The following is a 14087-nucleotide window of genomic DNA, read 5'->3' as shown; positions in this document are numbered from 1 at the left end:
CTAAGAATACAGTTTAAGGGGTTCCCTGCCCCAAAACAATGGTCTTGGCAGACACACTGCTGTATCTGTGGTCCAAGGTGCCAGGCTCCATTCTGAGCTGGCAGCAGAACGTGGCAGCAGCATCCACATGGTGCAGGCTTTACAGGCAGGAAAGATGCAAGATTGAAAGCTTCATGAACTCTTGTTCAATGTCTGCTGAGGCCATNCAAATGAAAGAGGCTCTGAGAGGCTATTGTGTGATGGTGAAAAAGTGAAGCCACCATTGCAATGGAGACTCTGGGACACTGGAGACCATTGGACATCCACCAAGGAAAGATGCAGATATGAAGAGGAGCTGGCTCAAGAGACAGGCTACACGTCTTCAGTGTCTCTCCACACCCTGCCTTTGCGAAGTAACAAGCAGGCAGCACAGTTTAAGACAACGGATAATCATGACACAGTGGAAAGGCTAGAGCCAGCAGATCTTAACTGGCTGCTACTCAAGAGATCTTACACAAGTTATTTAACCCTTTCCGGAAGACTCATCAACTTAAGTAAATACATAACAGAACAAAAGCTGGTTGTGCTGGGGGTGTAGTTCATTAGTAGAATTCTTGCCTGGCCTGCACAAAATCCCAGGTTCCATACTAGGTCAACAGGGTATCCCACCCCTTTCCTGGCCCAAAATAGGGCAATAAAATTCACTGTGCATTCTTCAAAGAGTTTGGAATAATTAAATGATATGTGGCATAAGATATGCTATTATATGAACTATGAAACACAATGGTGCAAAACTTTGAAAACAACCAGAAGAGGTTATCTATTAGATGAACATCCCATGTTAACGAGACAAATGTCAGGTTTAATACAGAGGAATAGAGAAATGATGGGAAACTCAAGGAGCAGAGAAAAGGAGGACAGCATACTATGGAGCACATACGTTGAGACACCATAGAACCTTGCAGCATTTCATTAAAAATAAAGGAAAACTATCCACTTAACAGAGTTTGGATTTATGCACTAGTGCTAACAGTTCTATGGTGTGTGTGTGTGTGAGACAATTCTTTCTATACCTTACTATTGCACTAACATTTTGTCAAAGCAGAGATAATGTGGTGAGTACCTTATTCCATCCGCTGGCATGGACTGCAGTCTCCACTGTGCATTCACGATATGCCTCATATGTCACTGGCCTGTGGACATTTTGTTAAAAGTCTGTGTCACAGAAAAGGACTAAAATTTCAGATGAATAAATATACAGACATTATTGTATAGCTGAACTTTTTGCTAATATGACAAGGATTGTTCAACACATTGCTTCCCCNCACCCCCAAGTTTTTAATATTTGGTATGTGTTTCTTCCCAAAACATTCTCTGTATTGCTGGGGAGGTCATTATGGCATAGGAAGATAAATATGCATCCTAGCCATTACTTCATTTTTTTTTTTTTCCGAGACAGGGTTTCTCTGTGTAGCTCTGGCTGTCCTGGAACTCACTTTGTAGACCAGGCTGGCCTCGAACTCAGAAATCCGCCTGCCTCTGCCTCCCAAGTGCTGGGATTAAAGGCATGTGCCACCACTGCCCGGCTCTAGCCATTACTTCATAATTATTTGGAATTTATCTGGTAAGACTTCAACATTGTAGATAAATGCCTGGATTACAGATATAGACTCAAACAGTAGCAAGTAAAACTTAAGTCAGCTAAATAAAAACACAATCTGGTCCCTTTTTTTTTTAAGGCAAAAGTGTAAGCCTGGAGTGGTATCGAACATCTGTAATGCCAGTACTCAGGAGGTTGAGGCAGCCTGAGCTCTGAGTTTAAGTCCAGCCTGGTCTATAGAATGAGTTCCAAGACAGCCAGAGTTACACAAAGAAACCTTGACTCAAAAAAAACAAAAAACAAAAAAACAAAAAAACAGGGTGGGGGTGGGGGAGTATAAATGCTAAAAACTAATAGGTAGGTCATGAGCGACTTTTTGAAACTGAGACCATGGAGAGCGAGAATAGACGTGGTAAGTCTGCCCTATCTTTTACTTGGAGTCTGATATAAAATCTTGAAGAGGCCTGGTCTAGTGACCCACGCTATAATCTGAGCACTGAAGAAGCTGAGTAATATGCTAGCCTGGGCTACACAGTGAATCCCAAACCAGTTAGGGCTATACAGCAAGAGTCTATCTCAAAAAACACAGTCAGACAAAAACCATGGTGTGCAGAAAAATGAGCATATCTTATTACCTGCATATTAGTCCTAATCAGATCAAGCCCTGAATTACAGTAAGAAACCACAAGTCTCACTAAAATTTGTTAAAGAACTTTAAGCACTGTTTCCTTTCCTTTATAAAATTAAAACAAACAAAAAACCATGGTACCAATTAATGTGAATGCAACAACAGCTTGGAAAATAAAATTATCCTTCCCATCTGGAGTAAAGTACTAACAGACTTGGTTTTTTTAAGTGGAAGCCAGGTGTAGTGGTATACACCGTTAGTCTCAGCACTCCAGAGGCAGAGACAGGCAGAACTCTGAGATTTCAAGGCCAGCCTGGTCTACAGAGTAAGCTCCAGGACAGCCAGAGTGATGTAGAGAGACCCTGCCTCAAAAGCAACATAAATAAATAGATAAGAAATAAATTAAAAGGTGAGAGGATACTTGTTAAGCTTGTTTGTTCTGATCACGTTAGTGTGTGATTCCCTCAGCTGACGGATGCATAAGACAGCAGCAGCTACTGCTTATCAGTGGCCTAGGAGCTAAGGTTGGATGTGATTCCCTCAGCTGACGGATGCATCAGACAGCAGCAGCTACTGCTTATCAGTGGCCTAGGAGCTAAGGTTAGATACTTTTCCTGTTGATATTTTGCATTACATCATATAGTATCACTTAGGAAGCTAAAGTTAGAAAAAGCTAAGAGACTACAAATCCCAAAGCCATGCCTGGTGAACACCCAGCTGGATCCGGCCCCACCAGCACACTACTTCCATTTCAAGGATTCAAGGATTCAGTCAAGGGTTTTTATATACATCACAAAAATGTCCAGATGTCACACATAGCTAAAAAAAAAAATTTGCCATGTGGCTATTATGCTTAAAACATTAACATACACTAGCTTTCAAAGAGTCAGTAAGAATAAAAAAGGAATGTGGATGCCAGCAAGTGCTTGCTGACAGGAGCCTGATAGAGCTCCCTCCTGAGAAGGCTCTGCCAGTGCCTGACAAATACAGAGGTGGATGCTCGCAGCCATCCATTGGACTGAGCACAGGGTCTCCAATGGAGGAGCTAGAGAAAGGACTCAAGGAGCTGAAGGGGTTTGCAGCCCCATAGGAGGAACAACAATATGAACTAGCCAGTATCCCCNCAGAGCTCCCAGTGACTAAACCACCAACCAAAGAGCACACATGATGGGACTCATGGNTCCCAGTCGGACATCTATGGGAGGAGAGGCCCTTTGTCCTATGAAGGCTCTATGCCCCAGTTTGGGGGAATGCCAGGGCCAGGAAGCGGGAGTGGGTAGGTTGGTGAGCAGGGGAGGGAGGGATGGGGGAGGGTGTTTTTCGGAGGGGAAACCAGGAAAGGGGATGACATTTGAAATGTAAATAAAGAAAATATCCAATTAAAAAAAGAATGTGAAATACCTCACTAATAATTTTTGAGTTTTTAAAATATTTAACTATACTGATTTAAAATATATTAAAATTTTCACCAACGNCATGTTTTATCTTCATGTGACATGTACCGTATCTACTGAACAGCACTGGTCTAAAGACCTCAGGAACAGCTCTGATGACACAGGTACCATTCAGGTACAGGTCAGCATCACCTCACTGCTACGGTGCTGTGAAGGGAGGATCACACACCAGGGTTCTAACTTGTGACACCATTCTCACTAGTGCCTCGGGTGCCTTTACAGGTCTTGGGCTTTAAGATTTGGGGCTTTGGGATTAGATAAGAGAATCCTGTAAAACTCAGGCTTCAGCAGCTCCTATACCATCCACCTCCCTATGTCTCCCTGAAGCTTTACTGTGGCCATCAGTCCCTGTCCTTCCTGCCCTGAACTGTTGGGGCTGCTGTGGGTCACTGAAGTCCTTAGGGGAGGTTGGCTATCAGGCTACATACTTTATCATCCTTCAGAATGAAACAGGATTTAAAACATTATATGGCCAGGCAGTGGTGGCACACGTCTTTAATCCCAGCACTTGGGAGGCAGAGGCAGGTGGATTTCTGAGTTCGAGGCAAGCCTGATCTACAGAGTGAGTTCCAGGACAGCCAGGGCTACACAGAGAATCCCTGTCTCAAAAAACGAAACAAACAAACAAACAAAAACAAAAACAAACAAATAAAAACACAACATTATATGTACGCACATGCATGCACATGGGACATATAGCAGGTTAAAACATTTCTATTTTAATATATAGAGAAGCAAGTGGCTGACTAACCAGGCTTCCCCTAATGAGCTCTTAGAATATAGCAGAGAAGAAAGGGGTACCTTTAGAAATCAAAGGTATTTCACATAAAGAATTCAAGATTATTTCCCCACTTTAGCAAAAANATTTGAAGGAGGCATTTCCACTTTAAGAAACTGCCTTCAACCTGTACATTAACTGCACTGTTTCTAAGGCATTAGTATCAGGGTTTAAATTTTTCAAAAGTAGACTTCTGAACAAATTTTACTTGCTATGCAACAAACTTTGAAGATAATTCTCACTATTCAGGGTTTGGGAAAGGTAACTATTCATCTAAATCAGCTTTGTCTAAAAGTAAGAACAAANTCAGGGCACAGTGGCCCAAACCTTTAACCCAATCACTTGGAAGGCAGAGGTAAGGTGAATCTCTNTGAGTTCCAGGATAGTGAGAGANAGACCCTGTCTGAAACCATACCATTCTGTTCATTGGAGTTGGTAATATCGCAGCCAAATTACAATTAACAAATGAAGAAACTGACATATGAAGAATGAGATGATTTGCATAGACGGGGCTGGAGAGAGAACTCAGCAGCTAAGATTAAGAGAACTTCCTGCTCCTGTTTGGTTCCCAAGCACCTACACTGGGGTCTGTAACTCAGTCCAGGGAACTCAGTGCCTTTTTCCGACCTTCTAGACATCAACATATAGATAAATAAAAATAAATCTTAAAGGCCAGGCATGGTGGTGGCACATGCCTTTAATCAGTATTTAGGAGGAAAAGGTACATGAACCTCTGTAAATTTGGTGAGACTCTGACTCAAAAAAGACAAACACACACACACACAAAATAGAACTTGTAAACTTGTAATCTCAATATATATAATATATGAACATTTAAGGCCAGAGAATCTTAGTGAGCCCTGCTGAATCCGGCCTTCTCCTCCTCAGGGCACATGGGGCTCAGGAACAACACTCTGCTGAACACTTCAGGAAGCCACGCTGTGACCCCAAAGTTCCTACGTACGTCTTATTTCCTGGTCACTCAGATTGTCCTTTCTACATTTTTTTAAGCTTGTGTCTGAGATAGAAAATTCAACTATGGCTTCATTTCACTAAGTATAATTATAAATTTTATATTTGCTCATTTTACCAGAATATGCAGAAGTAAAGCCCAATTGCTTCCTGAAAAAACACGGCCAACTCTGGCTACATGAGAGAGTAAGGACTGTCCTTACTACAACAGTGATTTGACGTCTGAATTTCAGCCTTTTTGGTGAGGAATAAATTTCTTCCTAAGTGACCCATCTTTATCAACTCATACTAATCCTATGATTCATTACTAATTCCTCAAAGATTCTCATTGAAAAATCGGGGGAAGTTGGCTTTTGAGACGTACCATGGGTGAAGGGGTTCTATGTTAGCTTGTTTGCACTTTCACTTGCCCAAAGGATAATAGCATCTGTGATACAGCTACAATTCTGAATACAGAAATCTAAAATACCAGCATGAGCTAGTTACACATTCCAGTACACAAACGCTTAGACATCATATCTAGATACAGATGAGCACCACATGAAACAGAAGCAAAGAGCGATTGAGACCGGGCAATGGCTTGTGTTTATAGCACAGTACATGCATCTGTTGAAACCTGGCAGCTCACCAGGTCAATAAAAACCATCAGGTCTTTTTGGGATATTTAAATCCCTGCTTCCAGGCAAATCCGGCATCCAAAACAAAGCAGATGCTTTAAGCTCAGAGGAAGGAAAAGTGAAGAACTGCCTAAGCAAAGCCTCAGCCATCAGCCAACCCAGGACCGCTGGACTCCCAGAGCCGCCTTAGAAGCAGCACACTCCACTCGGCAGCAACTGCAACTCACTGGCTGAGGATCGTCTGCAATGCTTTCTGCAAAGGCTCCTTCAGGTCTTGTGACACTCTTTCTCCAAGATGGGCCAAGCAGTCTTCTATGGAGCTCTCGGGGTTAGCAGGGCTAAACACAGGCGAGGTGTGACAGTCAAAGCCTGTGCTGGTGAAGGCTGAAGACAAGAGAAGACAGACCTAACTCAGTAAGAGGTACCAGGGCTGGAGACTGCCAGTGGTTAAGAGCAGTGCTGCTCTTCCAGAGGACCANGGTTGGATTCCCAGTCCCCAGTCCCAGGGGATCCAAGCCCTCTTCTGGGCCTCCATGGACACTAGGTACACACAGACCTAAACACCCAAAACACCCATATGCAGGTTTTACAAAAAGTACTAAAGGTTGTGCTACCAGCCAGGTGTAATGGTGTGCACCTACAATCTGGAGGATCTCAAGCAGGAAGCCTGCCCGGGCTACACTGTGAGCTCAAAGCCAGTTGGGCTATACAGCAAGAACCTGTGTCGATAAAATAAGATAAAAGATAAAAAAGTCAGCCAAGCATGGTGGTACACACTTTTAAATCCTAGCACTTAGAAAGAAAAGGCATCTCTGTGAATTCCAGGCTAGCCTTGTCTACAAATTGAGTTCCAAGACAGTCAGAGAAACCCTGTCTCAAACAAACAAAAAGCTGGGCAAGGTAGCATTCTAGGGAAGTGGAGGCAGGATGACCAACCTTGGCTAAATGGTGAATCTGAAGTCAACCAGGGGTCCAATGAGATGATTTCAAAAAACATAATAAACAAAGAAAAAAGAAAAGAACAGGGGAAGCCGGCCATGGGGGCACATGCCTTTAATCCAACACTTGGGAGGCAGAGGCAGGCAGATTTCTGAGTTTGAGGCTAGCCTGGTCTACAAAGTGAGTTCCAGGACAGCCAGGGCTACACAGAGAAACCCTGTCTCGAAAAAAAAAAAAAAAGAAAGAAAGAAAGAAAGCAAGCAAAGCAAAGTGCAGCACAGCACAGCACAGGGGTATGTGTTTATGACAGTCCATGAAACTAAGGTATTTACTGTTAAGAACAAGAGTTATGAGGTACTTGGAAAGATTACATAATCACTATACATACTAATCTTGTCTGAAACACGAAATTGATAGGTCCTGGGCTGGAGAGATGGCTCAGCGGTTAAGAGCACTGACTGCTCTTCCTAAGGTCCTGAGTTCAAATCCCAGCAACCACATGGTGGCTCACAACCATCTGTAATGGGATCTGACGCCCTCTTCTGGGGTGTCTGAAGACAGTTAACAGTGTACTTACATACAATAAAGAAATAAAATCTTTTAAAAAAAGAAATTGATAGGTCCTAAAATTTGAAGTTCTTATTGTTGTTTTTTTAGATGGAGGTCTCCATATATAGCCTAGGCTGGCTTCGAACTCATTCTCCTACCTCAGTCTCTCAAGTGCTGGGATTATAGGCATAAACCACCATGAATGCCTATTTGTAAATCTATCTATCCACGTATCTCTGTATCTATCCATCTATCTATCTATCTATCTATCTATCTATCTATCTATCATTTATCTATCAATCATCTATTTACTTTCTGCCAGTGTTTGTCTCACTGTAGTTCACCTGTATTTACTGTGTAGCCCAGGATGGCCTCAACCATAAAAGGACCTCCGTCCCTCTGCCTCCTGAGTGACTATGAGCACGTCCCTGCATGCCCACTTTGTTCATACATTTTTATTCATCTTCTTTCACAATTAACAAGAAACTTATATAAAAACACAATCTATCAGTTGTTTATATATTTAGGAACACATATACACACACCAACAGTTTAAAAAACAGAGGTCATGACTTTTGAGGAGAGTATGGGAGAGGCACGTATGAGGGGCTGGGAGGAGGAAAGGAAAAGAAGGAGATGATGTAATTACAATGCTTCCAAAACTAAGATATCTTTTGTTTTGGTTTGGTTTTGGGGGGAGGGGGGGCTTTTTTGTTATTGTTTTCCAAGACAAGGTTTTTCTCCGTGTAGCCCTGGCTGTTGTGGAACTCACTCTGTAGACCAGGCTGGCCTTGAACTCAACAGAGAACCATCTGCAGCTGCCTCCAGAGTGCTGGCATTAAAGGCATACACCACCACCGCCTGGCTATGAAGTATAATTTGAAATGTGTATTTTGGCAAAAAAAAAAAAAAAAAAAGGGGGCGCGCTGGAGAGATGGTTCAGTGGTTAAGGACACTGACTGTTCTTCCAGAGGTCCCGAGTTCAATTCCCAGCACCGCATGGTGGCTCACAGCCATCTGTAATTGGGTCTAATGCCCTCTTCTGGTGTGTCTGAAGACAGTGACAGCGTACTCACATACATTAAATAAACAAATCTTTTTTTAAAAAAGTGACTAGGGTATGGAAATCATTTCTGATGGGCAGTGAAGCCTGCTCCACAGTGGGGATTCATGTGGCACTATGAACCTGTGAACACAAACAAATCAATCTTTGGAGGAGGAGAAGGAGGAGGCAGATGTGGCAGGTGCTGCCAGATGTGGTAGTAAATGTCTTTAATCCTGCCTCCTGCACACCAGGCTGGCCTGGAGGCAGAGGTAGGCAGATTCTGTGAGTTTCAGGCCAGCCTGATCTACAGAGAGTTCTTGGACAGCCAGGGTTACAGAGAAACTCTGTCTCAAAACAAACAAACAAACAAACAAACAGGAGAAAAAAAAAAGAAAACAAACTAAATCAGCCAAACCATAGAACATAGAGCACAGCCAACAGAATACGCTCACTGCCCAGGAAAGTAAGAGTGAACAGACCTTCAGAGACTTCTGTGTCCAGGGATTTCAGTTCTTCCTCAATCTCAGATTTAAGTTTTAATAAAACTTCTGGATTCAGAGACTGGGGAGCCACATCTAGTTGAACTCCTGAAACAAACAAGAGGAGACAAGAGAGGTTGCTATAGCAAGAGGGACAGATACACCATTAGGAACCAGTGGCATCAGTCACTTGTGGAGGCTGTGGCAGGAGGGTCACTTCAGATCAGGATTTATAGAGCCAGCCTGAGCATCATAGGAATACCCTATCTCAAAACACCAACCAACAGACAAGACACAGACCTACTTACACTTAGCAGAAAGTCAGAAAACAAGTCAGTTTCATTCTCAAGACTAGAAGGTATTTTTGCAACATAACAAAGCTGAGGTACAGATCAGGGGAAGGGCATCTGCCCAAATGCAGGCACCCCGACTAACCCCCAGAACTGAAAAAAAAAAAAAAAAGCAGTAGAAACAGCAATTAATAAAAGTATGTAGGACTAAGTAAAGTCTACCATAGAAAAGAAACCCCTGAGCATTTCTGCCAGAAATGAGAAAACAGAATCCAGAAACACACAGGAGACAGGAAGAGAATGGTATCAACATGCATTGGTCCTATCTGGGCCGTATGGCCCCGAGATACTGAGGGCCACTTGTTTCAAGTGAGTTTCACTTAGGCCTCCTTTCCTTATCTTTATCCAGAGCCACATGGAACTAAGGTTCTACCCGCTCTCTCTGTGCTCTATATTACAGACCTCTAGGAAAGGCTGGACATAGTGGTTTATACCCATGATCCCAGCATTTGGGAGGCAGAGGTTGCCAAGTTTGATGCCAGCCTGGTATAATAACAAACTCTAGGCCAATCACGACTATATATGTAGTGAGATCCTGCCTCAGAAGTAAATAAACAAGAGAGCTCTTAGGAAACAGCAAAAACCTCTAAAGAACTGTGCTCAGATGACAGCATTAGAGCTTCCGGTGACAGAGAAGTGATTCCTGGAGCAAGTACCCCTGTGTTCTTGGCTCTGACTAAGAATCAATGCTAATGTGACTGCCTAGGACCTTATGGATAGCATAGCTTTGAGGTCATTCTCAACGTGGAGATCTACAGTGTTCCCACTTCTCCTTTTACTCCTTGGTTTTTCTATTGTATATGTGTACAGGGCAGGGGTGTATACAAGTGTGTGTGCAATCAGACGTGCACTTGTGTGCATCTGTAAGTGGAAGACACAGGATGACATCACATGCCTTCCTCGATTGCTTTATAGCATTTATTTATTTGTTATTTGATTTTACATGTATGAGGGTTTTACCTGAATGAATTTCTGTGTACCATGTAAATGCCTGGTGCTCATGGATGCCCTATAACTGGAGTTACAAATGGTTGTGAGTTGCCAAGTGGTGCTAGAGATTGAACCCAGGTCCTTTGCAAGAGTAGCCAGTATTCTTTACCAATATAGTATTTTACCAATATAGTATTTTAATTGATTACTTGGGAATTTCACATCACGCACCCTAATCACACTCACTTCCCAGTCCTCCCAAGTTCACTCTCATCCTTGTGAGACACACACACACACACACACACACACACACACAGAGAGGAGGCAGGACACAAGTCCAGTTTGAATTGTATATAAACTCGCTGGAGCATGGTCAAACTCCCAGTGGCCAGCCCCCTAAAGAAAACTGAGTCCTTTCTACCTGTACTCTGAGCAGAAGCCATCAACTGTGGGAAGCTAGGCTTCAACATCCTTATCATAATATTTCTTTTGGCATGTTTAGTGTTTGTTTTTAAGATTTATTTATATAAGTATACATAAAATAAATATATATTACATAAATGTGTACGTGTGTACTCTATGTATGTATGTATGCATGACAGAAGAGGGCATCAGATCCCATTATAGATGGTTGTGAGCTACCATGTGCTTGCTAGAGTTGAACTTAGGACCTCTGGAAGAGCAGCCAGTGCTCTTAATACTGAGCTATCTCTCCAGCCCTTTATCACAATTTTTAAGAGTTCTCTTTGATGGCTTCCTTTTTAGGCTTTTACTTTGAGGGGGGAGGGGTAGGAGGGTACAGCAACTTTCTATGTCCTTTCCCAACGGTTTGTCTGCAGACATCAATGGACACCANTGTGAAAGTAGTTTTCCTTGCCTTTATAGTGATCAGGAGTTTGGATCCTGGGCTTCTCCATCATTTCTAGCAACATCACAGACCACAAACATCCACATGGTCGCCAGCATCAGCACATGCCTAGGACCTCCAGTTGGTTTCCAGTGGCAGCATGGACTGTGGACATCAGCATGGCCATGGCCAGTGTTCTGAACTGCTGAGCCGTTTCTTCAGTCCATTCCATCCGTCTTATTNTTTGAAATGGGGTCTTTGCTGAACTGGAGCACAGTAGCTAGCCAATGAGTACTAGGGATCCACTTGTCTCTGCCTCCCCAGTACGGGGTTACAGAACAATGCCACTGCATCTGGCTTTTACCACGTGGGTGCGGGGTCCAGCTTGCATGGTAGGCACTTTACTAATGGAGCTATCTCCTGGGACCTATCACACACTGCTTTGAGAGAGAAGGGGATGAAATTGGGTCTTACTAAATAGCCCTAACTGGCATCCAACACAATCATTCTGTCCCACATTCCAGTTGCTGAGACTGTGAGCATGTGTCATCATGCCTGGCTCCATAGTGCATACTTATAAGCCACATCAAATATGTGTGGTGAAGAGTGGTGTTTAAGAAGCAATCCAGCATGGGGCCAGAGAGATGGCTCAGTGGTTAGGAGCATGGACTGCTCTTCCAGAAGATCCAGGTTCAATTCCCAGCACCCACACGACAACTCTCAACTGTGTGGACCACCAGTTCCAGAGTAATCAGCACCTCACACAGACACGCATGCACACAAGACAAACACATGTGAGTAAATGCACATAAAATAAAAATAAATAAATCATAGAAGAAATGTAAAAAAGAGCAGCCCAGCATGCATCTGCTGCCAACGTCTTCACTATTCAATGAGCAGAACACCTTTTACCCACTGCCCTTCCTTGTCCTGATGATTATCCTCCAAGGACCAATTTNAGTCTGCTTCTCCATCATGCCTTCAGTCTTCAGTGATGTTTTTTAAAAGAGAGAGTCTCAACTTTCCCAGGCAGGACTTGAGCTCATAAAGTCAAGGGTGACCTTGAACTTCTGACTTGTGTGTCACCATGCCCGGTTTTACATGGTGTGGGGACTAAGCCTAGGGTTTTATGCAAGCACTCTATCAACTGCCCTACAATCCAAGCCTTCAGTCACACTTACCCATGCTTGAAGTTCAGTAGACNACTTTCAGGATCACACAGTTAAAACACTTACATGTACTCTAGCCTATGTCTGATGCTTTTACACTTTGTTCTGACCAGATTACAAACACTCTGAGACACTCGCATTCTTAAGACTTATGGCAAACGTGAACTAAGGAAAGACAAATACTTGGTAGTGGGGGCTGTCACTCTCTGCTGTGGTACAACCTAAAGGATCACAGTGGATAGAAGACTACGCACAGAACACAACCTCACTGCATATACACAACTGCTGGTAGAAAGAGACAAGAAGAAACTGAATTTCCATCACTTATACAGACAAAAAAAATGGTTCAAATATAAATTTAAAGAAATAAAAAGTTATTTACTACTGCTTTGAGGCTACTAGAATGGGAAAATAAATTAAAAAGTAAGTAAACTGAGAAGCGATATTCTACAAGAGAATGTAAAAACTAAGCAACCACATATACAGGGCAGTAAACACTCCATTTATTTAGGGCAGTGGATCAAGATAGGGAATACAAGGAAGGGAAGAAAGGAATCAGAGCTCAACTACTGCCTCCACACTTAATAGAACTANATCCACTAACCGAAGCATAAGAAAAGACCTCAGCTTTAGAACGACAGTCTGTAAATCAACGAGGCCTCATCAGTACTTGCCCATGCACCAATAATCCATGAAAAAACAATGTTTAAAAACAGACCTTCTATCTGCAGTGGTAGCTCATGCCTGTAATCCTAGCATTTGGGAGGCTGAGGCATAAGAACTGTCACAACTTCAAGGACAGTAGAGATAGAAGGGAGGGAGGGAGGGAGGGAGGGAGGGAGGAAGAAGGAAGTCATTCTGTTAAGTGATTTATTATGGAACCGTAGAATGTATGATTAAAGTTTTTGTACACAGTCTCAAATAAGAAGTGATGCCATCTGTCATGGGCTTCTTTCTGGAAGACATGCACGTCTAAAGCATACACAGCCCCACACAGTCCCTGCCACCAGCAGCAGCCCACACAGTAAATGACATTTTCTTGGTTACCATATGCCTCACACCCCAGCAGATTTAGGAGAAGCAGCTGATTCAAGGAGTTCCCATTCTCATGAACTGACATGATGCTGATTACACAGGACAAGTTGTCATACTTGATAAGAAGCCATGTGGAAAGCCTACCCCAGTATTAGGATACAAAAGGCTAGCTAGCTACCCACCCAAGGACAGACAGACTCAGTGATCTTCATCTAATTAATCCTCTCCACCCAGACGTAACTACACAGCAGGGCCAATGCCGCATGAATCCTGTTCAATGACTCCCGGGGCAAATATTCAGCACACTGAGATCCACCCACCTCAACCAGACTAAGAGCTCACCGAGTCAGCAGCCAGCGCGTCCCAGCACTGAGACTAGCCCAGAACTCTCCAGTTAAGGACCACTAGCACTTTGTGGCCAACTGAATAGGCTAAATCAGAGAGAAGTAAACTCTAGCTATAAATCTCCAAACTGAGACATACTAAGTCACCCCTAAGGTCANACCGGAGAAACGGCCTGATCTTCTCCTTTAGACCTNTGCAGGCACCNGGGATACATGTGGTACACATACATATAGGCAGGTAAAACACTAAGGTGCATAATATAAAATAAATAAGCCTAAAAATAATGTTTTTCAGATGAGATAGTGGTGCACATCTTTAATCCCAGCCCTTAAGGGGCAGAGAGAAAAGGATCTCTGACCAGTCTACATAGA

The 14087-nt window shown here is 43.1% G+C and overlaps 1 protein-coding gene across 3 annotated transcripts in view; it reads right to left on the bottom strand.

Moving 5' to 3' along the window:
• The window catches only part of Bcl2l13 (BCL2 like 13), a 58552-nt gene that overhangs the window by 20509 nt on the left and 23956 nt on the right, over positions 1-14087 (bottom strand). For 2 of the 3 annotated variants that reach the window (XM_021164684.2, XM_021164685.2), the window contains exons 3-5: positions 9041-9148; positions 6256-6412; positions 1103-1172 (exon numbers count right to left, since the gene is read on the bottom strand). In XM_021164684.2, coding sequence (XP_021020343.1) covers positions 1103-1172; positions 6256-6412; positions 9041-9148 — 335 coding nt within the window. The remainder of the gene's footprint in view (positions 1-1102; positions 1173-6255; positions 6413-9040; positions 9149-14087) is intronic. The other variant, XR_003836923.1, reaches the window with a different exon arrangement.

The sequence above is a fragment of the Mus caroli genome, chromosome 6, assembly GCF_900094665.2.
Source record: "Mus caroli chromosome 6, CAROLI_EIJ_v1.1, whole genome shotgun sequence".
NCBI lineage: Eukaryota > Metazoa > Chordata > Mammalia > Rodentia > Muridae > Mus > Mus caroli.
This window is presented reverse-complemented; position numbering and strand designations above follow the sequence as displayed.